Source organism: Macrosteles quadrilineatus, unplaced genomic scaffold (assembly GCF_028750875.1).
Source record: "Macrosteles quadrilineatus isolate MER2022 unplaced genomic scaffold, UCM_ALF_1.0 Scaffold_4__1_contigs__length_99947679, whole genome shotgun sequence".
In the NCBI taxonomy this organism is placed as follows: domain Eukaryota; kingdom Metazoa; phylum Arthropoda; class Insecta; order Hemiptera; family Cicadellidae; genus Macrosteles; species Macrosteles quadrilineatus.
This window is the reverse complement of record NW_026542597.1, coordinates 24,853,262-24,880,221: the sequence shown is the minus strand read 5'-3', so window position 1 is coordinate 24,880,221 and position 26,960 is coordinate 24,853,262. Positions and strand designations below refer to the sequence as shown.

At 32.9% G+C, this 26,960-nt stretch overlaps 1 protein-coding gene across 1 annotated transcript; it reads left to right on the top strand.

Moving 5' to 3' along the window:
* Positions 1–1,309: 1,309 nt before the first annotated feature.
* Positions 1,310–25,167, top strand: LOC128992810 (uncharacterized). The gene is made up of 2 exons (XM_054416550.1): positions 1,310–1,396; positions 24,838–25,167. Exons 1-2 carry the CDS (start codon positions 1,310–1,312, stop codon positions 25,165–25,167), a joined length of 417 nt encoding a protein of 138 aa, XP_054272525.1.
* The last annotated feature ends 1,793 nt before the right edge of the window (positions 25,168–26,960 follow it).

Sequence of the window (26,960 nt, the reverse complement as noted above, 5' to 3'; positions counted from 1 at the left end):
AATTTCTGTCATTTAAAAACAGCGGAGTAAAAATGATTTCATTATAAATAATTAATACCCTAAACTACCGTGAGTAAGACCGACATAACGCTAATAACACTTATTTAGATTGAATCTTCGCTATTCAAATTTTGTTGATGGTCCCGAGCGAAAGTGCTTTTCCATCGGGAGATTACATCTTCTTCGGTGGTTATCGTCTTAATTCATATCCCGTGTCTGTCCTTCCAATTATTTCATTGACAGGGTTTAAATATTCCCCAGTCCGCGCCTGGGGCTAGGGTCGATGTTTGGGTAATTGGGTCAAACCATCTGTTTACCCCGGTCAGGTGGGTTATTATCCCTGACGGCTCACTGGGACACGCACCCCTGCCGAGGGCGGTGACGGGGAAACTGGGTAAAACTGTTTTGATTAGGGTCTGGAGTAATATTTATTCAATGATGCAATTTTACAATTTAAGGGAACTGTCTCCGCTATGTTAAGGAATGCTATGGCTATCAGGATATACATAAAGGAACATTAAAATTTTTTGAGTAAAGTCGACCCAAAATCCTTTGCTACTTGATCGGTGATTTTACCTCAAAGTTTGGTCATCGGTGTTTGTTAATGGTTCTTGATAAACAACAGCTTTCACACGTTGTACTGACGAGACATCCGGGGTTTCAGCGTTTCAGGCGTTACAATATTGGTATAAATAGGCTACTTTCACGAACACGAAAATATTTAACAATAAGCGGTTACAGCAAAGACAGACATTCTCCCGTTAGGCCCCTATTACACGAGGTAGCCTGGCGACGTCGCCAGCGGCAGTAGCTGGCGACGCACTGGCCACCAAACCTATAACCAGTTGAGTAGCCAGAATTTTACCGCCGTGGCGCCGTTGTTGTGAGTGCTTGTCTTGCACTTGTACTTGTTATGAGCGGTGTTTACAGTGAATAATGAGTGATTATAAGTATCTTCTCCTTCTGTTACTTCTGAAGAAAAGGAAGCAAAGGAAGAGAAAAATGTACGTTCATCCAATGCTTAGTGCAAGAGAATCAAAGGGTTATATTACACCCTTTTTGATGAGCTCTGTGCGGACAATAAAAAATGTTTAAACTATTTTCGTATGTCACAATCCAGTTTCTTCGAGTCATAAAGGATGATATAGACATTTTATCAACTGAAGTGAACAATTCACACACTCACAACACAACAGAACGCAACACAACAGTGTGCAAGTACCCCCGTGATATGAACTAACCGAGTGGCGACGTGATACTGGCGACCTAGTGTAATAAGCTCCATATGCTACAACGCAGCGTCGCCAATATGGGTAGCCAGTGGCTACCACAGTGGCGACGGGGCTCGGTAGCCAGTCGGTCGCCAAAGTGTGGCTGCGTCGCTGGCTACCCTCGTGTAATAACATCCATAAGAATCAATGCCCCATGACAAGCTGAGTAGCCAGTTTGGTCGCTGGCGACGTCGCCAGGCTACCTCGTGTAATAGGGGCCTTAGATTAAGCGGTGGGAGTGACTGTGATATTTTATTGGGAAAATTCCAACTACAATTGCAATATCTTTTAAACAGGACATTATATAGTATTGTTAGTTGTACAGTTTAGGGTGGGTGAAAAATATTAAAACATACCAAATTGTAATTAATTAACATGTTCAAGGTAATTTTTGTAGACATTTGATTTTTCGATTTTTTATGTGAAAATTACTATTAAACTAAAAAAATATAAAAAACCTGGAGATACCATTGATTAGTAAACTTTTACCAGATTTTTTAAAAATGGAACGAAAGGTAGAGTCTGTAGCTCTGTGTACATATCAACACACACAGACATCCCAGAAACCTCGTTTTGGGTTCAGAGTGGCAGAAAACTGAAATTTCCACTCAAACTCAAAAATATTTCCGAAAACAATACTTTCTCCATATAATACGTGGGCTAGTAAATAGGGAAAGTTTACAAACGTTTTCCAAATTGTGTTAAGTAATGTATATAAACGTTAGGAGGCTAAAAATGTTTAGATGTAGGTAAATATCCCAAAGCTTTGATCAACTACTATAGTCTAAACTCATTCTGTTATCTGCTTAAATCACACAGAGCGCTTTGTGAATTAATATGAATAACTCCGTTGCAGCAAACCTATTGACAAGTCATGACATTATTTCTACAAGATTTCAACATGTTTTTAGCATCTTTTACCATTTTACAGAATGCCACACACGTTAAAGCTGAATTTCAACAAGGCACAGCGTTAATATTAACATGCCATTTACATTATGTAAAACATATTACAACATGCTCTTGAGCCATGGCTTTGTTCTAAACCAGGTCAATGGTTGTAGGTGGGCTGTAGACAAATAGTAAAGATAAATTTGATACTCAAAACCACGGTATGACATGAAGGTTATCGGTTTCGTTCTTGATTTATTTCATTTTTGATCCCTTTGTCTTATAAGCTAAACCTTGTTTTAACGTAGTCTTTCCCTCAACAGGAGGTTTTATTCCACATATTTTATGATAGAAATTGTCCAAAAATATCAGAAGGATGGCATAGAATAATATAACATAAAAAAGTCTTCTATATTATTATAAAATTGACGTGGTGTCTGTCTCTCTGTCTGTGCGGCTACCACGACTAAAATACCAAACTAATACAGCCAAAACTAAGCCAAAAGATGGTTCACATGCCATATGCCTATTCATTCTCTGTGTTCCTCCCAGGCTACGCCCCTCTGATGTCCAAAGTTTTGAGGTGCGACTTTCAAAAGTAAATATTGCTTGTTCTAAATGGAAACATGAGATAATTGACAATCTTTGTTTACCTTTGCGTTGACATTTCAATGTTAAACGTGTGCTAAATGCTTTTTTCACAATTTCAGAAAGCTAATCCAAACAAATTAAATATAATATTTTACACAACTATGTGATAGCTTTGTCTATTCTAAAACTTTGTCATTGTTTATTTATTCTAAAACTATTTAGTTTATTATGGAAACACAAAAATAATCTATAACCGTTGCTGTTTATACCCGTAGATAGTTTTAACCATCAATATACATTATGATGGTAAAGGGACCCTCCATTTTCTGAATCTGAATTCTCTCCCCGTTGTGGAGTACGGGTACAGCAGCTAGTATTATGATAAAATAATCAATATAATGAAGTTATGAGTTTCAGGCCGAAGAAATAAACACAAAACTTGTAACTGTTATTTAAAATTAAGGTTTGTGGAAGTAGCAAAGACGAAACTATAACTGTGCGTCTTCCAGGCATAATGTTTTACTGTCCTTTGCTGATAGTTTCAAAAGAAAATGTTACTTACATCATCGTTTTTTTATTTTTATTTGTAAAACAAACCCAAATAAAACCAATACTCATTCAACCCACAGAATGGAGTAATCAACTTTACCGATAAACTATTCGATATAATCGCAACTATCGAAAGCATCCATTCAACTGAATGTCATAACTAACATGCTTCATGGTTACGCGCCGCTGTTAATTGTATTATAAAGTAGTCGATACAAACGAGTAGTTCAATCCGGTCATTCCAGCAGATATACGATCCGGGATAATTCCAATCTATATGTAACATCCAATGACCAATGCATGGCATCATCGCTTCAGAACACCTTGTTGACTTAGCCCTGTTGTGCTGCATTCCATATACAGTACTCGAATTGGCCTGTTGAAGAATGTATTGGTAGATTTTATGTAGCGAGAAATATGCTGTAATATTATTCTTCTTAATTAGCTACTTAATCACTAGTTTGGTCAAGTGAAACTTCAGAAAACTTGATATTGAAATGGATAAGAATACAAAGTGAAAGGGGCTTAAATTTAAAATAAAATTTCCTACAACTGTTTTTAATTTTTTAGTGATAAAACGTCATTTTAATTCGTTTTTCGTACGGCAACTGTCTGTACAGTAGTTGAAATAATAGTAAAAATGCCGTCTAATATTGGATTTATTAATAGCATGATTAAACTTTAGACAAATTACAGATTAAAGCTAGATTCAGCATCGATTCCACTGGGGTTGGACCCAAAACCTTCAGCTTTGAAGCTAAGCATAACTTTATAACTACTTACTTACCTGGCATACATTTTTATAATCTTTACAGGTTGTTTCTATTTAGCATTTATCCATTCTTGTATTTTTCTTCTAGTAATTTGAGATTTAAATAGATAACATAGAATTCCGATTTGATGCCGTACCATCTTGAACAGTTAAACTGTGTTACTCTAAAACGGGTCACATGTTTTAGTTTTACTATAAAACATTGCTGAAGAATAAAGTACTTTGCTAACTAAATGTAGCATAGTGTAACTTTATGTAAGTGTTAATGTTGAAATTTAAATTATTTGTCATTTACATGTGTATTTCAAGGTACTGTAACACATAAATAATTATTTAAATTTACTGGTACAATATTTAATGCTAAATCTTTAATTTGATATAATTAATTTGATAAGGAATCAATCGATACCCAAGCCTTTCTTTATGCTTTGCTCCATATCTAACCGGTGTGTACAAGTAATAAAAGACATTCTATTTATTCTATAACTCTGTTTTTATTGCTCTAATAAACTAAACATTACGACATTCAGACGTGAATTATGTAATTTGGCAACTTAATCTGCAATAAAAACGTAATAAAAGAACACGCCAATCTGCACCTCGTGGTTTGATGAAGACATTTCGTCGAAGTCACGCCACCTAAAGTTAAAGCACCAAAGCAGTAATAAAAATATATTATATGGGGCCAGTGAAATCGTAAATATTATGCTGTCCACCAAACATTGAGGTCATATACTGTTTTAATCAACTATAAATAAATGCAAAAACTCTTCCATAATTTTAAATTTGAGGAAAATACCAATTTTTACTATTGGAATATCAATTAAATTTAAATATGTTTAAATGATAATTTATTGTACCTTATTACACTTATTAAATTATCATTGACTTGGGATATAAATATACCGTAAAAGTAATCAGCAAATAAAAAAGGAAGTACAATAGTTTAATTTATCCTCGAACAGAGTGCGTTGATGTAGATTACTATTTTCTGTCAAATACTCCAACTGAATCAAGACAAACTAAAGGAACAACTAAGTATATACTATATCACCTTTTACGTCACATAAACTATCAAAGTAACTTATACTAAGGAAGAATAGAGTTTCGACCTTGAGTAACTTATTTAAATAGATCTTTTCAGCAAAAAATTAGTTAAAACTGTTTAAATTTTAGGTAAAATACCTCTTGTTATACCAAGTGTATCGACTGCATCACGTATAGAAATATAAGGACAGCTTTAATTTTTAAAGTGACCTAAATATCTACATTTACCTCATTGATTTAACTAGGAAAATTCGAGTAAATTTAAATATTTAGGTCACTTGAATTTGAGGTGTTCCCTTACGTACTGAAGCGTACTGTATTCAAGGGATTGTCATTGGAAAAGCCAATATACCTTAAGTTGAAATAGATATCCTTCACAATTGTTAAGTTTAAAACACGGTGGCTACAACTGGTCCATACGGGTGTAATGCCTAACTTATAAACCAAAAATCAATGGAAGCAGCTCTCCAGTTTTACAAAGATTTTATATAACATTTCAGCAAATAATTTGTTTACACAACAGCTGGCCGTCCTGTATGGTTAGCGGTGCAGACCACACGCTTGCGAGCGCCTAACCATTGTAGAGTCACGCCATTTTCCCATCCACTTTCTGCAAACTTGATTAATTTCAGTTCTTATCGTTCAATTTTCTTGTTGTCACATAATTCCAGCTCGACGTTTATGCGATATGGCGATTCCGTTTGTAAAATAAACCCTTAATTAGATTTTCGCCTGCTTTTCGCAATTGGTTCCCTAATTTGTCGGAACGCTTTGTGGTTTTGTTGATATTTTTATTGTCTTTGTGGATATAAATAATTCAATTTAAGACGTTGCGTTTTATAATTTATGGTAAAAGGTCCTTACAGCATAGCTATCTAGGAATTGATTAAAACGTTGTTTTAAATATAAACAAGCGATTTAAAAATAAAAATATAGGCCTATGTAGATAGAATTTTACTTTTTTTACTAAACGAGTTATAATTAATAAGTAATTTAGATTTTTTGTCTGTTAACGTTGGCTACTTTCCCTACCAATATTATTTATCTTTTAATCTACTAGTATGCAATGCTATTGAAGCTAATGAATCAACATATAATAACGCAATAGAGGTTAAGTTAAATAGGTCTACTAAGCTGAATCAATCGTAGTATTGCCACCAAAACCAACTAGTAGTAGTAGTAGTAGTAGTAGTAGTAAGAAAACTAATATTTTGCTATTTGCATATACAGTTTATAATCTTGTCAGTACTTTCTATGAATAATACACTTGGGCCAACTAAATGAAACCCAATACTAGGTTTTTCCACGATAGAGACAATACATTTGAGTACTAATATGAAGTATTAATTCCAACATGCTAAATTAGGTTAACCATAAGAAATGTTAGCCTAAAAAGTTTACCTTTTATATTAGCTTTTAGTAGCTAAAGTTGTAACCGATTCATATATAACAGTTTGCTAGAGAGGAACGGCGTCGCGTTCTCGCAAAGCACGTCCTTAGTCTCAGGTGCGAGGACTTAACTTTGAGTTGCAGAAATTCTAATGGAGTTTAACGAATTTCTCTTACTGTTCCCGATGCGATAATGACTTAAATCTAACACTGGATTAAAATTATATCTCCAAATCTTTCGTTTAGTATCTGAAATATCTGTATTTGAATTAATTGCTTCAAATCGATTTGATTTGGCAGTTTTTTTGCTGGTTTGAATATCTTTAGGTTCTAAAAAATTTTTGTGTTCCTTAAAAAACATTAACTTGATTTACTTTCCAAAAATAAAAATGTATACTATGTATGCCAAAGTGACACTCATAAAGTTTTACGTTATTTATATTTACGAAATAAAATTACGTTATTAACAAACGTTCTTTGGGTAAAACGTTTGGTATGTTTGGCCGGACAGTACTTAATTTGGTTTGTCCTTTAAAATCAGCCATTTAACAACATTTCATAATTTAAGATGTTAGTTTGCCTTACTAAAAAAAAAAAAAAAACTAATCTAATTCGTACAATATGGTTATACTGTTATACTTATCAGTGATACCGTTTTGACGACGAAGTAAAAACTACCATTGATGACATTGATTTAAAACATATTACACATGCCTCACATAAAGAACATACCAGAAACAGCAATGCTATCCAAAGCTTAGATTATTCTTCAAACATCTTTCAAATCGCACACAATGCTAACTTAACAATCGTGTTTTGGATGCATAAACATTATGAGTACACAGGCTATTTAATATTTTCCTTAACGTATATCTTTTTTTTTTGTCTGCAAATAAAATGTCCAACTAATTGTTCCCTCAATTGTACGATGGTAACGACTGCCCTAGGGAAATAGGCCAGGGTTCTGAGATATTGATAACACGTTCAAATGGCAACCCTGTCAATCAAATGTCAGGTTTGCCAACCCTTCTGTTGTATAACCGTGCGGCTCACTTAGCGAATTGAATCGTAATTAGTTCTGTCTTTTGGCTGACCTGTTAGGAATTGTTTAGTATAATTGACGAACAAATAAGCGAAACGGGTTGTGAACTGCGTTATTAGTATTTTGAGATTGTGATATGTTTAGTGGTTGTAATTAAGAGTTAACCTGAGTAACAACTCAGGTGATTTTTCAGATGATTTTCAAACATGAAAACAAATAAAAAATATTAAATACAAGTTTGAAGCAAAAAAAAATTACAAGATTTAAACATTTATTTTATAGTTAATCAAAGGAGATTATGAATTTGTTTGTTCAGCAAATCACTGAATATAGGTTTTCAACCAAATAAATATTGCCAATATATTTAAAGATAAGCATGATACTGAGCTGCAATCGTACTTTATATTAATACTTTATATTAATACCATGAATACCAAATAATACGTATGTTTTAGATCCTCAAAAATTAAATTATAATAATTACTGGACAAACAAAAAGGGGGAATTTGAGTAATATAGATAAAATCATTAAGTATTTGCATCAAAAAATTATTTAAGTTGTTAGTAAGACAACAATATAATTTTTTACCCATGCTACAATTGTATAACATGGTATTTTATATTTAAATGCGCTTTTTGATGATAGTTGCACCACCGTCTCTTTTATTCGGAGGACAAAGATAACAGGGGTCGTCTAGGAACATCACACTCTCACCACAGAAAGGACAGTTTGCATAATCCTGCGATGGAGTTTTTTTAAAGGGCGCCTTTTCATTGTTTTCATTGCCTGAACCTAAGCACAGCGGTCTCCTTACATTCATAGAGGTGGAAATATTATTTTCTTTGTAACAAAATTTATTTAAAGATAAATTTTGCTGTGTTGGGTTTTCACCAAGAAGTTTGTGAGATAAAAATTACCATATACTTAACAATGATGAATTTACGTCCGCATGAAATGCTAAGATTATCAATGGACGTATCAATACAAATGATCTGATACTGAAACCCACCCTAGAGTGTGTATATGCTGAATCAGAATGCACGATGAGTGAAGAGTGAAAAGAGATGATTCGAGTGGCTTTCTAAGAACATCAGCTGTTTGATTAGCCAGGACCATTAAAGCCTATTGATCAAGAACATATATACTTGGGGTCGGATTTATAAGGAGTGAGCAGGTCTATTGGCAGAGCGCGGGAATTCACACCCCAAGGTCCCGGGTTCAAATCCTACCAATCACCAATTGACTTTAAGATAATGCTGCAACTCCTAGGAATAGCGTCTAGTTAGAGTCTAGCGTCCAAGGACAAAAAAGGAAAGCTGCATCCAATTCCGAACCATCAAAAAGCTACTGTTTCACAGGGTTGAACTAATGACCCCCCCCCCAACAAGGACATAGGTATGTCTGTAGTGGCATTATTTATTAGGCAAGCAGTATTACTACTTAAACCAGCTTTTTTTTAAATATTCTCTGTAGAGTAATATACTGTATTTGCAATAAACCACATTTTCAACTAAAATGAACAACGTCCTGTATTTGTAAACGGAAAATAGCTACGCAACCATTATGAACCGACGTGTATAATACTAATACATTCCTCAAATTATTGTTCCTTATATTTTAATACTGAGGTGGTACACATAAACTTATATAAATAATTTACGGTTGAAACAATAAAAAAAAATTATTTGCATAGCTGTCTAATAATCCAATTTTCAACAGATAATGATAATTGTAGCCCAGCCTCTTTACAATGATTGCCAACGTCAGTCAATTGTCAATTTAGAAGTAACCCTTCCAAACGCCGTGTTTTCCCCTTGAGTACATTTCGTGATCACTGTTTAGTCAAGCCGTTGTCTATAAAATATTAATTTATAAATGAGATGATAACCCGACTGAAACGGACGAATGTGTATTATTAGTGATATAAATATCCCCACCACAACAAACCTGAAGCCTAAGCAAATTTCCATTTGTTTGATTGGATTGTTTACTAAAATTCCTTAAACTTGATCGTAAAAAAAAACTATTCAATATAAAAAATCATGTTTTTAGCTCTACATTACTAAATTATGGTTGTAATGAAAATCAGGCATTTTATTTTTGAAGGGTGAACATTTGAAAAAATTAATCTTTGAAATATTAATAAGTAAGAGAAAAATTCCGGTATTGTGCAACCAGGGTGTTTCCATGTCCTCTTGATAGTGATTTGCCTCTCGGGACATTAAAATGTAAAAGTATGTCTTATGGTGCACTTATGGTAATAGACTTATATCTATAGGGTAATTAGCTAAAACTACAGCAATGTAAAACTCCCCAAAAAGGTAGGGATAAAGTAATTTAAAATTTTTTTGTGGAATCTAGGATTGTCAAACAAGTTTAATGTGGATCTGCACTACCAAAAAAAGTTCTCATAGCTCCATTATTGTGGTTTAATGTTGGTGGTTGGTGGTTTGGAGTATGGTTCTGTAATTTTTACTTATATTTACATATGTCTAAATGTTATGTTACAGATACGAATTATTTATCTTTTATATCCATATATAAATACCAAAGTACCAATGAACTTTTGAGAAAACTACAAGTCACACCCCCATAAACAATATACTTAAAATGTTCGTCACGACGAGGAACCTTGCGCAAAACTATCCATTATTTCATAAATTGCCCTTTAAGGTCGTAATTCCTTTCTTAAAGGAACTTTCCATATACCTATAGTGTTAAAAATACCCCAGCAATATTTGTTCGTTAATCTTTAAATTTATTACCTTATTAAAAACAGGTGTGATTTTTTGTTTGTATTACTGTATTCTGTTTTGTTTATTTCAGCTTAACATAACCAATCAATAGTTTTATAAATTTTTATGAAGTCAAACGGGGTGAAGCTCTAGGGTAAAAAAAACTAAAACAGTTGGTATAGTAAGTGTTAAAACTTAAAAGTTTCCCCTAACCTAGACTGGATTTAATTTGTAAATATATTGTATTCAAAGACAAGTACATAAGGTAGTGGTTAGGATGTAGCAATAATACAATAGGAAGGTGCACTTTAATATAACCCTACCTTGCATTATGCAAACACCCTCCCTCTGTGGGTCTACAAATGTGGGCATTTCACGACTGACTTCACCAAATGTGTTTTGTTTAAAAGGTTTCCGCTGGAAAATATATTCCCGTAGACTTTTAGGATACAATTAATATTTATAAACGAAATTTCACTTACATTTTATTTTTTTTCTTCGTTTCAGCTTCACCTAATACGCTAAACTATAACACGGAACCGTTTTTTGGGTTAAGTCTAGAGTATCGTGGCGTTATCTATACTTATTTAATACGCAAGCAGGTTTTTTGTGACAATTATGTTAATTGTAAACAGTCAATGTTTAAATTATCTATGTTGTATTAAAAAAGTGTATAGTTTTGGATGTTGGTTTGTGTTTAATGATACATATAAGCTATTAATTATTGAATTTTTTATAAGTCAGGAAATGTTTGTGGAAAACACAAAAAAATAATATCAGCTTAAGAAACATGATGAACTATTTACAGGAAATGTTGATTACAGTATATTGAACTGTTATATACATCGTGAGTATTTCCATGAGTTACACACCGGTAATCTTTGAGTTTACCCATTTAAATATATCATTCATCAACATATCATGACTGTTAGTTATTCACTTTGAAATTACTTCTGCAATACTTTGCAATTGCTCGAATTCGAGCAACATGTACACTAGTACATTTATAAAATGCATTAGTGATTTGTGGGACTAAGACCCAGGACTTTAGGAACCGAAGCCTTTCACCTCACCAAGTCAAAGTCTTAAATTAAAAAGTTTCCAATTATATTATAGCATTGACTATTAATATACTGAATATTAAAATAGTCAATGATTATGGTTATTGTTATCAATACATATTTAAACACTTAAATCGTTGTAGCATTGTTTTATGATTGACTATGGTTTTTGACGTTCGTTACAATCAATTCTAATGATTTTTGTGAAAAATATTTTTTGTTATAAGTTTGTACTGTGTTCATGTTCAAAAAATTAAACAAATTTATATTTATTAATATAATAGAGGATACATGGTTTAATTGGAGAACAATGATTTATTAAAATGTAATGTATTGTTTAAATAATAAAATAAGATTAACCATTATAACTTATTTATATCGTAAATGACTATTTTCTATATAACATTGAATCTGTTCTAAAAAATAAATACATGATCAGTGTCCTTTCTCACAGTTAATCTCAATGTTACTATTAACAAACATTTTCTTGGAAAATATTATAACTTAAATACAAAATTTGCAAGTGGTTATCTTAATAAATATTATCATTTTAATCATCATCACAGTTTAAAGTGTACTTGTCCAGCTAAGACTGTTGGTGGAAGGATTGTTTACAAATTGACATCTGACTGACGGCCAGTTACTGGAGTAAACCTAAGCTATCAATTGCTAAATGTGCCTTTGGAGAGTCTCCGAAGGAATTATACTGAAAGCACTGAAACCTTGAGGGATTTAACATACTACTTTATAGTATAAATGTGAAGTTCAACAGGAAATCATATCACTTGTAAGGAGATAATATTGGAAGCATTTTCGATTTGTATAATTCTTTTCCACATCAAAAGCAATTGAGGCGTCGAGAGGCCAAGGGAGATATGTGACTTTTTAAAAAATGTTGTCATGGTAACGGGTTTTGTTAAAAAAGGGTGGAATTTCAACAAATAATTCACTTATATCCCTTGGCCTCCAAACTAAACACCTAAGAGCTGGAAGCCAAGGGGTATAAGTGAATTTATTTTTATTTTTATTTTATTTTTTATGACTATGAAAAAAATACAATTACATTTTTTAAAAAGTCACATATCTCCCTTGGCCTCTCGACGCCTCAATTATGAACAACAATTAAATATGATTATTTTTGGCTGAACACAATACTGTAATTTACAACCACAAACAACTTTGTTTATAGAATAAACATGAATAATTTGCACGTTATTACCCATAGAGATTATTTGGATAAACTAATACTCGTCTATCAAACAAACCTTTTCATAAGTAAACAAGCAATTAACACGGTAAATCGTTTCAATAAATACAATTGTACACGATGAAAATAGGGTTTGAAATAATACAAAATAATATACGTAGTAAGTCTAATGCTCCTCCACCATCAAATGCACCACATCCCTTTCAACTTACATAGTGGACAATTAAGATCTTGTCTTCATTAGTTTATATGTGTATCATACATCTCATATTTTATAAAAATAAAATGATAATTACTAAATTAAAGACAATATTTTAGGAGACCACCATGTTGTGGATGAACTATCAATTAACACAGTATAAATCCCCGCAAGCAATGTATTGGTGGCATGATTTAACTGTTTGTTGTGTGAATAGTATTATCAAGCAAAAGCAAACAATACATGCACGGAATAGCTTCCAGTTAGCTGTAGGATATTAACTAGATTTCCGATTATTATTCTTGCGGGTTTGGACTGTACACGTGCTGTTTATGCTATTATTAAGGAAAATCACAACAAAACCGAAGTATCATAGCTACGAGTCTTGTATGATGGATTCCGTCTTCTGCCAATGGTTTAAGCCCGGGCTAGTCCAGGTATACATAGGGTCAGGTGACAGGTTCCATTATACAGACTATAGTTGCACAGTTTTGTAAATTAAATTAACATTCCAGCCAAAAGGCCCAAAAAGTATACTGTTTACATAATTAACACCTCTTTTATCTTTTCAAAGGCTCATTATGTTGACAAGTTTGATGGGACAAAATATTTTATTCGAAATAGATTGATAAAATATAAAGTTACACTTGGTATTCTATGTATACAGATTTTTAAATGCCATACTCATTTAGGATATAAAAATGGCTGAGGTTTTTAATAATAGGTTGATTAATTTGACACCGACGTTACACTGCTTATAATGCTGAGACGAGTATATAACAAGTGTTGAATGATATATTAATTCAACAATTATTTATTCAAGCTCGATTATTAAAAACAGCTGTGTCCGCACACAAAGCATCTACAAGCTAATGCATTTTATTTGATCAAATCGATGACCTTTTGTTTCTTAGGTACTCTACCAAACTAGCTATTCAGTGATTTTTGGCAATAAAAAAAACAATTCCTTTGACCCTAGGCTCCAGCCAGGATTTTTTGTTCATATTACTTCAACGTATGCCTAGGGACTGAGGCATTATCATTCATATAAAATCCATTGGTGATTTACAGGATTTAAACCCGGTACCTCAGGGACCGATGTACTGCACTCTCCCTTTTAGACCACTTCATACTCAATCTCGAAAGTATTTTTTTCACCCTAACATAAATGAGCAGTAATTCATCCAATTTATAATTGATTACACCATTTGGGGTGAAAGAAAATCACTATTAAAATTTTATTTGGGCGGCAGCTAATTAGCTAATTTGCAATTGAGGGTTGTTAGTTGGCATTTGACTGACGTGGTCGTATGAGAACGTGAGTTATCTAATAACGCTAACCTCTAGCATATTCGATTGCAATTTTCATATTAAGCAGAACGAATAAACTAACTGGTTGTATTGTTTAGCGGACTTTTTATATCTGCAGTTTTACAAGCGATAACAATACTAGCAAAGTGGAATGCATTTTCCGAAGGACACATTTTTATACAAAGAAATGTTCGTTGAAGTCAGTCGTGAAATGCCCACATTTGTAGACCCACAGAGGGAGGGCGTTTGCATAATGCAAGGTAGGGTTATATTAAAGTGCACCTTCCTATTGTGTTATTGCTTCTGAGGCAGTTTTCTTGAAAATTCAACTTTGAAAAGCAAATATTTAAGAGTGGAAATATATTAAAAGTTAATTTTAATCTAAATACATTAAACATAAATTATTTACAGTATCTTATGTATTTAGCATAACAAATCTTCAAATACTAGCTCTTAACTTGTCTAAACTACATTAAACATTCTGTATAAAGATCCATTATTATTTAAACATAAATAGAAAATATTACTCAATTGAAACTGCGTATGCAATGCAATTATGTTATGTGATTATGTGGTTATGTAATTGTAACCTCTTTGGCACACGCTATTTTTATATTAAATGTCATTGTTTTTAAAAAAAATAATACTACACAAATTTGGAATATTTATATTTTAAAACTGGAATTTTTTTAACTACGGAATTTCAATTTTTTATGACAAAAAAACGCATACACACACTGCTAGCAGAAAATTCAGAATAGATGTCTGAATGAGGATAACATTTTCTTTAAAATTTTTATTCCGACGTAATGCTAGTACAAAAATACAAAAGCAGCAGGGTTTCAGAAAATATTTATGAATATTACTAGAAACAATGTCTAGGGTAAAATGTCTATGGAGCTCTTGCCACTTAACCTAACCCGCAAAAGTACCGTTTTGCATAGAGGTTTTGTAGAAACAGCAGTTATTTAGTGTTTTTCATTGCAACACCAACAGAGTTGTCTCTTAATGTGTTTTTCTGTAGAATCCCAATGGACATGTTATAAAAGAGTATGCAAACTGGAATAACACGATGTATGAAAATGCTTAGTGTGTTTGCAGCAGGGGTACAGTGTTTATTTTTTTTTAGAATGATAGCAATATACAATAAATCAAATCAAATCAAAATCTCTTTATTCTTGATACACGTTTGTTACAAATTGTGTATTTACAGGAAAAACAGTTCCCAAGTAGACTATTCGTCTGTGTTTGGGGAATGAGTTGCTAATACAGGTATACACAGGTCCATAAACATTCAGGAGTACCTAGACACTTAATGATGATAGTAAATAAAACATATTTACAAGATGAAGAGAAAAAAAACCTAATTTCATCGAAACCTCCAAAACTCAAATTTAGTGATTGTAAGTAGTATTTAGCAATGAAGGAAAAAAAGTAATTTTGTGATGCATGAAACTGCACAAAATTATGAGTACAATGATTTGAGTAATCCTTGATCAATTATAACATTACATTAGAACATCATATAATTGATATGTAATAAGATAAATTATATCAATTATTGAAGATTGGAACGCCACTGTGTGCATATTTTAACCCAAATATGAGTGAAGGATGAGTGTAGGATGAGTTGCGCGATCTTGTAGTCTTGTTAGTGTCTAAGGCCGACATTTTACTTAGACACAGCTGTTAATTAATAGCCCATACAGCTAATGGCAACGAATAAGGGACCTACAGTTTATAGAGGAATCCACACCACATATTTGCCTAACGAATTGGTATAATTATCAGGATAGTACTGCGGATAGTTGTAGTACTCACTAGTGCGATCTAGACATGAATAATATTATTGTACAATCTTATATTCCTGTAAAACAATTTATATGATGAATAATCAATTTTAAAGTCAATTTTGTTTAATCAATCTTATGACAATGACCGTGTCAGTTACCATAATAAAACAAAATGTTCATATAAATTGAATATTCGTTATGTATAGGCCTAATTAAATCATAAATTACAATTTGTATTGCCCTTTTATTTCGATTTGCTTATTAGTATTTTTCTAATAAAATATTAGGAAATTTGCCTTGAATTTGTTCACATATTGGTACAATAATACTTCTAGGAACAAAAAGAGCAGTGATGTTAATTTAAACCAGAATTGTCCTGGTGGGCTGGAAATGCCAGCATTTGTATACAACCGCGACGGGAAATTGTTGCATAATACTGGAGACCTAGGGTTTATTAAACGATACACATTTTAGAATTTTGCTTAGTTTAACTTTTAAAGTTTTGCTGTATATATTAACTTAAATTTTTTAAAGGATGTGAAGAGAAAATTAGATTTACCTATTATACCCTATTTTAAGACGTGGTGTGCTACAAAATATCCACAACAAACTAAGCCTTTATATAGTTTGCTCTTGAATGGTATTGTTAGTAGATTTAGAGTGTTTGTTACAATAAGCTTTTATTCAACAGTAAAAAGATACAAATTCCGTAAGAGAAGAGTGGTATTTTTAGCTTAACGAGTTCAAACAAAATTGTGTATAAGTCAAGATTAATAAGTATTCAAATGAAATAAAATGGTGTATCACTTTTCTTAGAAAGAGATATATATTTGAAACAATGGACTTAAGTTTTTTGCGGCTATCAATATATCTAGCCTAATCTTCATACTATTCTGCCGTAACCGTTGTACACAAGGGCTTGGGAATTCATATTAAAAAAGCGAACGGAGTAGGGGTAATTCATACTGCAAAGAAGTGAACGGATTTGGGAAGACAGGGTAATTCATACTGCAAACAAATAATTGAATTAGTAAAGGTGGGGCAATTCATTCTGCAAAGAAGTAACGTAGTATGGAAGGAGGGGTAATTCATACTGCAAAGAAGTTACGTAGTATGGAAGGAGGGGTAATTCATTCTGCAAAGAAGTAACGTAGTATGGAAGGAGGGGTAATTCATACTGCAAAGAAGTAACGTAGTATGGAAGGAGGGGTAATTCATACTGCAAAGAAGTAACGTAGTATGGAAGGAGGGGTAATTCATACTGCAAAGAAGTAACGTAGTATGGAAGGAGGGGTAATTCATACTGCAAAGAAGTAACGTAGTATGGAAGGAGGGGTAATTCATTGTGCAAAGAAGTAACGTAGTATGGAAGGAGGGGTAATTCATACTGCAAAGAAGTAACGTAGTATGGAAGGAGGGGTAATTCATTCTGCAAAGAAGTAACGTAGTATGGAAGGAGGGGTAATTCATACTTTAAAGAAGTGAATGAATTAGGGAATACAGGGTAATTCATTCTTTAAAGAAGTGAACAGAGTAGGGAAGGCAGGGTAAATCATACTGCAAAGACGAAAAAGCAAGGCATTTTAGAAAAAAAATTAGGATAATAATGTTAACCAATTTAAAAAAGGCGGATACCTGGCCAAAGAAGCGTTTTTTGGGGGAAAATAACATTATTGTTTTCTCTTTACTTCGACCCATAGAAGCATTTTCCAGACTGACCCTGAAGACCCTGAATGCACCTTTATCCCTTACGTTTATATTCTAATGTAAATAAACTCGAAATAGACCACAATGTAATTAGTAGTATTCAACCCAAACACAGCTCGTGTGATGAACGCGTGCAGGAGTTACCATTTGTCTCTGTGCCAGTTATTTGTAAACAATATACAAATATTTATCAAATCACGCGCGGGTTCGTGAGTCTGTAGCGTGTGATGTTTGCGTTGGTGAGCTTATACTAACATTGCCATCATGAAATATCGCGATCCACGCTGTTTTATTTGGTTCCAATATTCACATGTATCATCGTAGTTTAAAACTTACATTTTCAACTGCGAAAACTCTTCAAACTTGAAGGTTCAATTGGACGTTTTCAAACTTGTACCCATTTTTTTTGTTCTGATATTACCGACGGTGGAATTTGGACGAAAGATTTACCCAGACATACGAAATGGCCTACAACTTGAAATGCCAAGGAGTAAAATTTCCGAGCACATAGCAATAAGTCACCTTTATATAAATTAATTTGTTATTGATGAAATATAACCGCAGCTAATGATTTTATCTTCTGTGAAGATAATTTGTTCAAATATTTATTGAGTAAAAAGTGCAAATTCTAGTAAAAATTAGAAGCTGAAAAAATATTCAATGTTAATTACAAAACACGATTTATTTTTTCATCAGATAACATTACTCTGACGGCATAATATGGTTATCGACTTTCTGAATTGTGTTTTATAATACACATTCCTATCATTTAGTGCAAATCAAGCTATTCTGTATAAAATAAAGTATTCATTCCACTGTAACATTAAAAATGCCTTCAAAACGTGCTGCAAATATGTTTTGTTCAGTTATTATATAAGCATTACAAACCCTTTTTTTATGTATATAGATACGGCAACAACAAAATTCTTCCATCGAGCGTATAGACATACTATAAAGCAGTTTTACCAATGAAACGTATTGAAATCAAACAAAATGTTAAGTCAAAATGAACAACAAAGTAACTGTAATGTAGATTGTGAATGGAGTGTTTCACGTTCACTTTCAGTATAAAGGTCGTGAGGGAAAGTGCGGTAGACGACCCTAGCGCGGGTAGTTACTGGGTTCTCCGACAGAATGCGCGGGCTGTCAAGTAACGTTCAAATATTGCTCTGATGATGCTAGGATGAACATTAATCTTGCAAATATAATCAATACAAAAAAAGTATGTAGTGTATATTTCCCTTGTATTACAGTAGTTACTGAGATTTTTTTAAAGTTTCTTGAAACTACACAGAGTATAATTTAATAGTAGTGAATTTCGTGTTGGCTTTAACGAATTAACGTTGGTTTGACAAAAAGCGTAACGTTGAAAGATTAATTATATAAAACTATAATGACAATTGAATACAGTTTTACGTACAAAGTGTGAGTATATTTTTTATCAAATATTTCACATACACAAACTATTTTCGATAAGCCTCGGGTGTATTTTTATATGAATTTATCATGCAAGTTTATAAAGTGAATGGAAAACTTGCGTTAGTTTGGGTAAGATAAATTATTATTGTTCTATATAAATTTGCCAGCAATGTAAGAGGAAATTCCAACTTAACTATTATTTAATTTGGATACTGCACGTAGACTTTCTATCATATTGCATGTTTGGATTTGAGTTTAATTATTGGTTAATTTTTACTGATATAGATGGTATTTCTACATTTTTTTGATAAACTTTATGGTGCGGGTTTTCCTCTTTTGTTCAACCATGTTGAACAATAATAAAAAAAAAAAATTATTTGGTTCGATTTGTTTTTGAATTGTTAACACGAAAATTATACTGAACGTAAAAATACCAAAACTAATGTAGGGGGTTTGTAATAATGAAAAATAAAAGACAATATTGATTCTGTTCGTAATACGCTCAAGTTTTATAGGGGAAAACCTTTAGCTATGAGCCAAGTAAATGCAGAAGACCTATACATGTTGCTACAGATTAAAGAAACTAGCAGCTTTACCCGTGCCTTGCAACGGGGTCAACATGCAAAACAGGCAATGTTGGTTCTTTGAAAATGGCAAAAATGGTTTCACACCTACCATTTTATTTAGAAACGAAATTGAACTGTATTATTTAACTTGAAAATAGTACGTTTTTGTTGACTCAGACTGTGAACACTTATTTAGGCTACCTAGGATAAAAAAATCAATGATAGGTTCTAAGGTATAATCAAAAATATGTTGAATGGTTCGTACTAGTAATGTAAACGAAAAGCTGTTAAGTTAAATTTCTTGAAGTAGGCTAAGCCTTATATTCATAAAATGGAGAGTTCTCACCAGGTTATCACAATAGTTTCAAACCTGTCAATAGTGTATTTTTCTAACATATTTTAATGAAATTATAATCAGGCAAATGGAAATTAGCTTAGTCTGCAGGTTTGCTGCGGCAGGGGTATCTTATTACTGTTCACACAAAAATATATCTAAAATATAATTTTCATAAAACTCAGGATAAGAGTCTAGGTTGATAGGGCAATGATTATAGAATCTTAATATTATTTTTATATCCATGAATAATTTCTCTTACAATAACTAATTCCCTGTTAAATATTATTACAACATTTCAAAAATATCAGAACAGACTCAGTATGGATCATAAACATAAAACATAATCAAATGACATAACTGAAAGAATCTTATACTAATAACATTAACATAAATGGTTAGCCAGTTCCATTTGAGTAATGTTGAATAATGTTTACATTCGGGCGAGTGACATATTTTTTCTATGTTTATGATCCATCCATACCCTTTCTGTTCTAATATCCGTGCAGTATTTAATATGTTTGAACCAGCTGTGTGGAAATGTGAAATCAAAATTCATTATTGACAGTTTGTTTACATTTAAACTTTGTGAGATAGTACTTTGTTACCATGGAGACCAATCAATATTTACTTTTAAATCTCTCACCTCAGAACTTTGAAAGCCCGCGGGGCAGAGTCCTACATCAGCATTGAAGCTGGAATAGTTCTATGTAACCTCGGAGCGGTAGCTTTATTTTTATCCAATGGAGCCCAGTCGGTTCAGTTGTTTTTGAGTTTATCTCATACAACACACAGACACAAACCCACAGACGCACAGACACACAGACAGACACCACCTCTTCTTTATAATAGATAGATAGTAATCGGAGATTCGAACCCACTGAATTTAAATGGCACAGATTTATGATTATTAACGATTTTACAGCGGACATCAAAATGTTTACATCAGATTATTTCATTCTGTGTTAAATATGAATCCACAATATGCGGATAAGCGAAGGGTAGATACGACTGAAACTCAATTTGCACTTACAACTTTGAACGTTATCACCTTAATAAACAGAGCCATTAGAGTGACGTGATTCTGGTCATAAAACTATCCAATGTTGATAAACTTCAATTATGATAAGGTCTGGTAAAATATTGTAATCATAAAGAATGATATTTTTATATTTTAGAGATTTAATGTGTGTTTTAACAATAGTGGAAAGCGTATTTAATTTTTGAGTGCAGTTTCATCATAATTAAATATCGATTTCCAGCACTATTTTGATTTTACAGGGGAAAACGGTTAAAAATATTGTTTGCAGCCCGGAATCCAATAGTTAAGCATTTTTAGATGTCGATTATCTATGCTCTTGGTAACAAATTACGCACATTTATCTGCAAATGTTCACCAAACCAAATTTACTGAAATTTAAAATTAAAATAGCTATCATACAGAGGAAATTCCTTCGCTGACTGCCGTTTTCATACTTGATTGCCCCAGGCTTTCAAAGTTTTGGGTGAAACTCTAGTGAGTGCAAATTGAATTGTAAATTTAAAAAAAATTCTTAAACTATTTTTACTGGTTTTTTGTTTACTTTTTTGTTTTACATTTGGAAATTTTTTGTTTTCAAATTCTAGAAATGCTATATTTTTAAATCACTGATAAAAAATATTAATATTACTTGAAAGTAGTACAGTCTATTTACTATTGCTATCGGGGGTTTCTGGCTAAGGAAGGGGCGTATAGTATTGGCTCTATACATTTGTTTCGAAGAAGAACGAACTGCAAGACAAATGAACATTTAATACGTACTTATACTTTTGATAAAATTAAAGACCTCTCTGCTAGGCTGCGTAGTAATGCTGTATACTTTCTTTCTGAATTACAAAAAAAAACTACAATACTTAACAAGGATGAAAAATTGTTTAATGTCGTAATAGAACTCTTCCAATGTCGGAATAAACAAGCTTGATATCCGCAAACTGCACAAATATGTGGAGGAAAATTCCACCAGGGAAGCAGTGATATTGATAAGCTCCATACCGCCTCCGCACTTTAACAACTAGGTGTAACTATTACAAGTATGGAGGAGACGTAATTAGTGTGTATTAAAATAGGAATGACAGGTGATTGGTCCGTGGGTGTAGAACAGATTCTCAAGCGATGCATTTAAGTTATTAATTGTAGTCTTCCAGTTTTCATTTAAGAATAGCAGAATTTTAGAGGCTTAGCAACTCAAAATAGGTTTTGCGAAAAGTCATATTTTTCGCACTTAATCGTTTTAGCAAAGTTTACAATTGTACTCTGTAGAGTACATATTAGTATTGTATCTGGCGACTAGCTGAATTAGCAACACGACAAAGATGGTTTATAAAAATGAATTTATAAATTACTCGTATTTATCACGTGCTATTCCAACAAGGACGACCCATTTATACAGTGTAATTGGTTGGAAAAATGTTTATCCAGTTCAATAGTTTATAGGACAAATTAAAACGTGCAGTAGAATTCTAGGTCACTAGTTCGACAAGTATTTATGAGGTGACTATTAAACATTCATTATCCTTTTATTGATATACGATATTGTTTTCTCATTACATGCTTTGGAGGTTTATTTGATATTTAATAGAATAACAATATTAGTTGCGTTTGAATGTTAAGCCTTAAAAACAAATAAGTTAGATGCTTTGATAGGAAAATAACATGCATTTTATCCGTGTATAAGTATAGTGAAAAATAAACCTACACAAGCTTAAAACATTTAACATACCTATTCACATTGTATAGCCTACTAATATACATAAATGTATATTTTATTTATAATTCAATGTGAAATTGTGATCGGTAGTTAATTTTTAATCATCAAAATATGACATGTTTAATCATTTTCATTGGTCATTTTTAAAAGTTCATGTCATGCCTCAGTTGGAGTGGACAGGTTTGATACCCGCATATCAACAATGAAAATTTTTAGTTTGGATGGATTTACCAAAGGTGTTTAGTAGTACTACAAAGAATCACCTAAGTGTAATTAGAACTATGTAGGTCTAGGTCTATATTATACTTAAAAAATCTATCCAAATAGTAGGAATGAAACGAATTGCACAAAGGATATTCTTTGGCAACTTTTCTTTGATTAATAATAATCAACTTTTCACTATTTTAGTCATTTTAAAGTTTTTGGGTACAGTGCTTATATTTTATTTATTTAGTGTAACCAATAAATTGGCTATTGTTGGTACAAAATGCTGGATATTTCTGTACCCGCAAATTTACAAGGACAGAGTTATTACAATTTTTATTTCAATCGAAATTATGAACGTGTGTACATTTTACCATTGAACCTCTATAAAAAATAAGACAAACGACTGATTTTCAGACTTAAAATAAACAATAAAACAAACAATACAACCTAAAACAACTTTGCATATAACCCAAATTTTACTTTCATACAAAAATAAGAGACGAAGTTTAAAAGTTGACAAAAGGCTTGAAGTGTACAATTTAATTATGACCTCATACATCAATTTGTCTAATCAGCTGGCAGCTTGTCATCAGCTGATAAATTGACGTCGGTTGAATGATTTCGCGTCCGTAATGTCCTCGAATGATTATCAACCCTCATTATCACGACAGTGGACTTTATTAGTTTCCATGACGACGAAAAAGTGACGGTTCATCATCAAAACTGATTTCCCGCTATTTTACACTCCATTATCAGTTTGCAGTTACTTTGTTTTCACCAAAAGTTGTCTTTTGCAGATGATCCAGTGACTTCCAGAAAAACCCTTGTAAGCTGTAATTGTGAAAATTGCATCGTGATTAAGGTAACGTAACAGAATTACGCTAACATTTGCTAGTAAATAAACTAGTTTTATTACATCTCGTATATATGTTCAGTGACGATATGTTAACCAAAAGCGGTTATGTGTTTTACCTATGTTTTACACATCTATGGACTAACTGAATGTAAGCCGAGGTTTGGATGTATATTGATTTAAAAGGCGATTCAACATAAGTACATATATTTTTAAATAAAAAAAAAACTATTATCAAGTTTACAAAAAAATACGATAGTCTGTTCATTATCAGAGGTGGTCGTTGTACGCTTATCTGTGAGTACGTCATCGGTGTAGCTTATCTTCCTCCAAGTTAGGTTAGGTTAGGTTAAATAGGCTTCGCATTGGCATTACTAGCACATTCAAGCAATCTACCTGTTTATCAGATTGTAGAAAATTAGAAATACAAGGATATTCTGAAAAATAACAAATCGATCCTTATCTCCTTTCCCAGTTATTATCCCTTAAGCCAGTCGTAAAGCAAAGACAGGAAGTTGACTCATTACAGATGTAAAAATGACCGGATGTTGTTTCGACGTAAAACGTCAACGTGTGTCTTTATTTACACGATACCGTTTAAAAACTTGCCTTAAGCTGACTCTCACATCCGGAGATGGCGTGTTGAATGTGACACTTGCACGCGAGAGCTTGCAATAGTCTCGGCTTCTTTGGTAACGAAGTTGGTAGACTTCCGTATCTGTTGGCACAACAACCGAATGAAAACATTGATCGATATATTATATGGTAAGTTAGGCGACCAAACGATATATCGAATGAATTAATAGAATAATCGACAACAACCGAATGAAAACATCGATCGATATATCGATTATTCGATGTATCGTATGGTTAGTTAGGTAAGGTTAACCTAACCTAACTAACCAAACGATACACCAAATGAAACAATCAAATAATCGATATTTTCATTCGGTTGTTTGTGCCAACAGATACGGAAGTCTACCCAAAACAGTTTTAATGTAGACTGTAGAGTGATGTCTATAATTCTTAGATTTTTGACAGTTCAAAACTGGACACAACTGTCCTTCATCATTGGATTTTATTGGTCCTTGCTAAAAAAAAAAAAATACCATAATCAGTTAGCTCATATCGTAATTCAATTGTAGTATTGTATTGGAGTAGTCATTGGAGAGAGTATTGGAGAGTATTGTATTGGAGTAGTCATTGGAGAGTGTGTTGGTGAGTATTGTATTGGAGTAGTCATTGGAGAGAGTATTGGAGAGTATTGTATTGTAGTAGTCATTGGAGAGTGTGTTGGTGAGTATTGTATTGGAGTAGTCATTGGAGAGAGTATTGGAGAGTATTGTATTCTAGTAGTCATTGGAGAGTTTGTTGGAGAGTATTGTATTGGAGTAGTCATTGAAAAGAGTATTGGAGAGTATTGTATTGGAGTAGTCATTGGAGACGGTATTGTCACAGACAATATAATACTGTAATACTGGTTTCCGTAGTCTGTGGTATTGTATTGGAGTAGTCATTGGAGAGTATTGGAATGAGTATACAAACGTGTGTAGTGAGATATAGAATAAAATTACGTTCATCTGGTTTCAATAGTGCATAACATTGTATTCCTTGTTAGTTAGTTTTGGATTGTTAGGAGGAGTAAATTAAATAGGTAGGCCTACTACTTTCCCTTGAAACGTTGACCATACAAAGAAGATTATCAACCCTCATTATGACAACAGTGGGTTTATGTTGGTTAAGGTATTTTAAGCCAAGTGGATGAACGGAGATGATGAGTGGAGCGATCTTGTATTCTGGTTACTGACTAAGACTGACATGTTCCTTAGACAGGACTGTTAGTTAATAAATTGATTACCTACCTTACTTTTTAACGATTTGAAACAGTTTTTGGCCTACCCGACAATGCTCCTTCAATCTATTACATCTTCTGCTGCTTGAGTGGTGCCAAAACTGTTACAAACTATTGATGTTTTTAACCAAGTGATTTTACTGAATTATTTGACTGTAAAACAGTTTGTTTAAAACAATTATATACCGAATTTAAAAAGAGTAAAAAGGTCCATATTTATCTTTTTTCACCCTCAAGGATTGTTATACGTCAAGGATGTTGTATGATTTTAACCCATCATTGATCAATGGCGACAATTATTTTGTTCGTTGATCTTTAGGTTATATTAATTTCTTAACAGCGTTAAAATTGAATTGGTTTATTGCATAGGAATATTGTGGAGATTATCTAAAGCTTTCAACAGCCTATGTAGGCATTAATTCTGATTTATCGTTGACATCGCCTGTTTTGTATGTTTCAAGGAATTACTTTTAGTTTAGCAAAAACAAGGATCTCAACTTCAGTTCTTATGATGAATAATGAAAATATTGTGGTAAAAAGAGTTGTTACGTATTAGACATTTCAACCAAACCGTATATTGAGGGTGTGTTTTCAACCCCAAAACACACATACACATGTAATAATTATCTCGCAGGTTTTATTATTCCCACGTTACTCTACCCACGTTTTCCATAACCGTAAATCGTCCTAAAGATAGCAATCAATTCAAATTCGACGGCGACACACAAACTCTTACCTCAATAACTTACCCTACATGCAGGGAGCAAACTGGCGACAAAAATTGAAATATACACTCCACCGTATCGCCGATCTTCGGGCTGTTATTCACCGAACCAACACAAAGGAAGAAAAATCACTTGTTTCAATTCCCAGAGTTGATATATTCCCGGTAATATTCATACACGGTTTGTTAGATTTATAAGCGGCGGATCGCCCCCCACTGGCCGCTACAACCGCCGGCCGACCTCAGTATTCAATAATACTTGTCATATTTATTCTAATCCCGGCTTTCGACAGGCCAAATATTCTTTTCTTTATGTTGTTGTCATTCCCTGTTGCACGTCAGATTAGGCCGCCTGTTTGTTTATAACTAGACTCACGCCCTGCCCTGGTCTGGACGTTTTAGATTATCCCACAATATGTTAAGCGCATTATAGTGTTATGAGGACCTCAACTGACGGCGTTCTTCGGTTGAGGAGGATTTCTAGTAAACAAGTCCCACGGTTATATGTGAGGTAGGGTGGGTGACGAAGAATCTATGAACAGGCGTATGAAATATACTTGATATAAAATTAGGTCCTTAATTTTTCTAAGTTATGTGTTTTGGGTCCAGAGTGATCTCTATACTATTACAAAATTAAGATGATGACTGTTTGTTTGTGCGGCAGCCATGACTAAAATACTAAACCAATACAG

What these genes read in the sequence shown, in the direction of transcription:
- LOC128992810 (XM_054416550.1), top strand. Translation starts at nt 1,310, where the DNA reads ATGGGTAGCCAGTGGCTACCACAGTGGCGACGGGGCTCGGTAGCCAGT. An exon ending in GCGTCGCTGGCTACCCTCGT is followed by an intron (nt 1,397 to 24,837) that starts GTAATAACATCC and finishes ATTCAATTGTAG; the next exon opens with TATTGTATTGGAGTAGTCAT.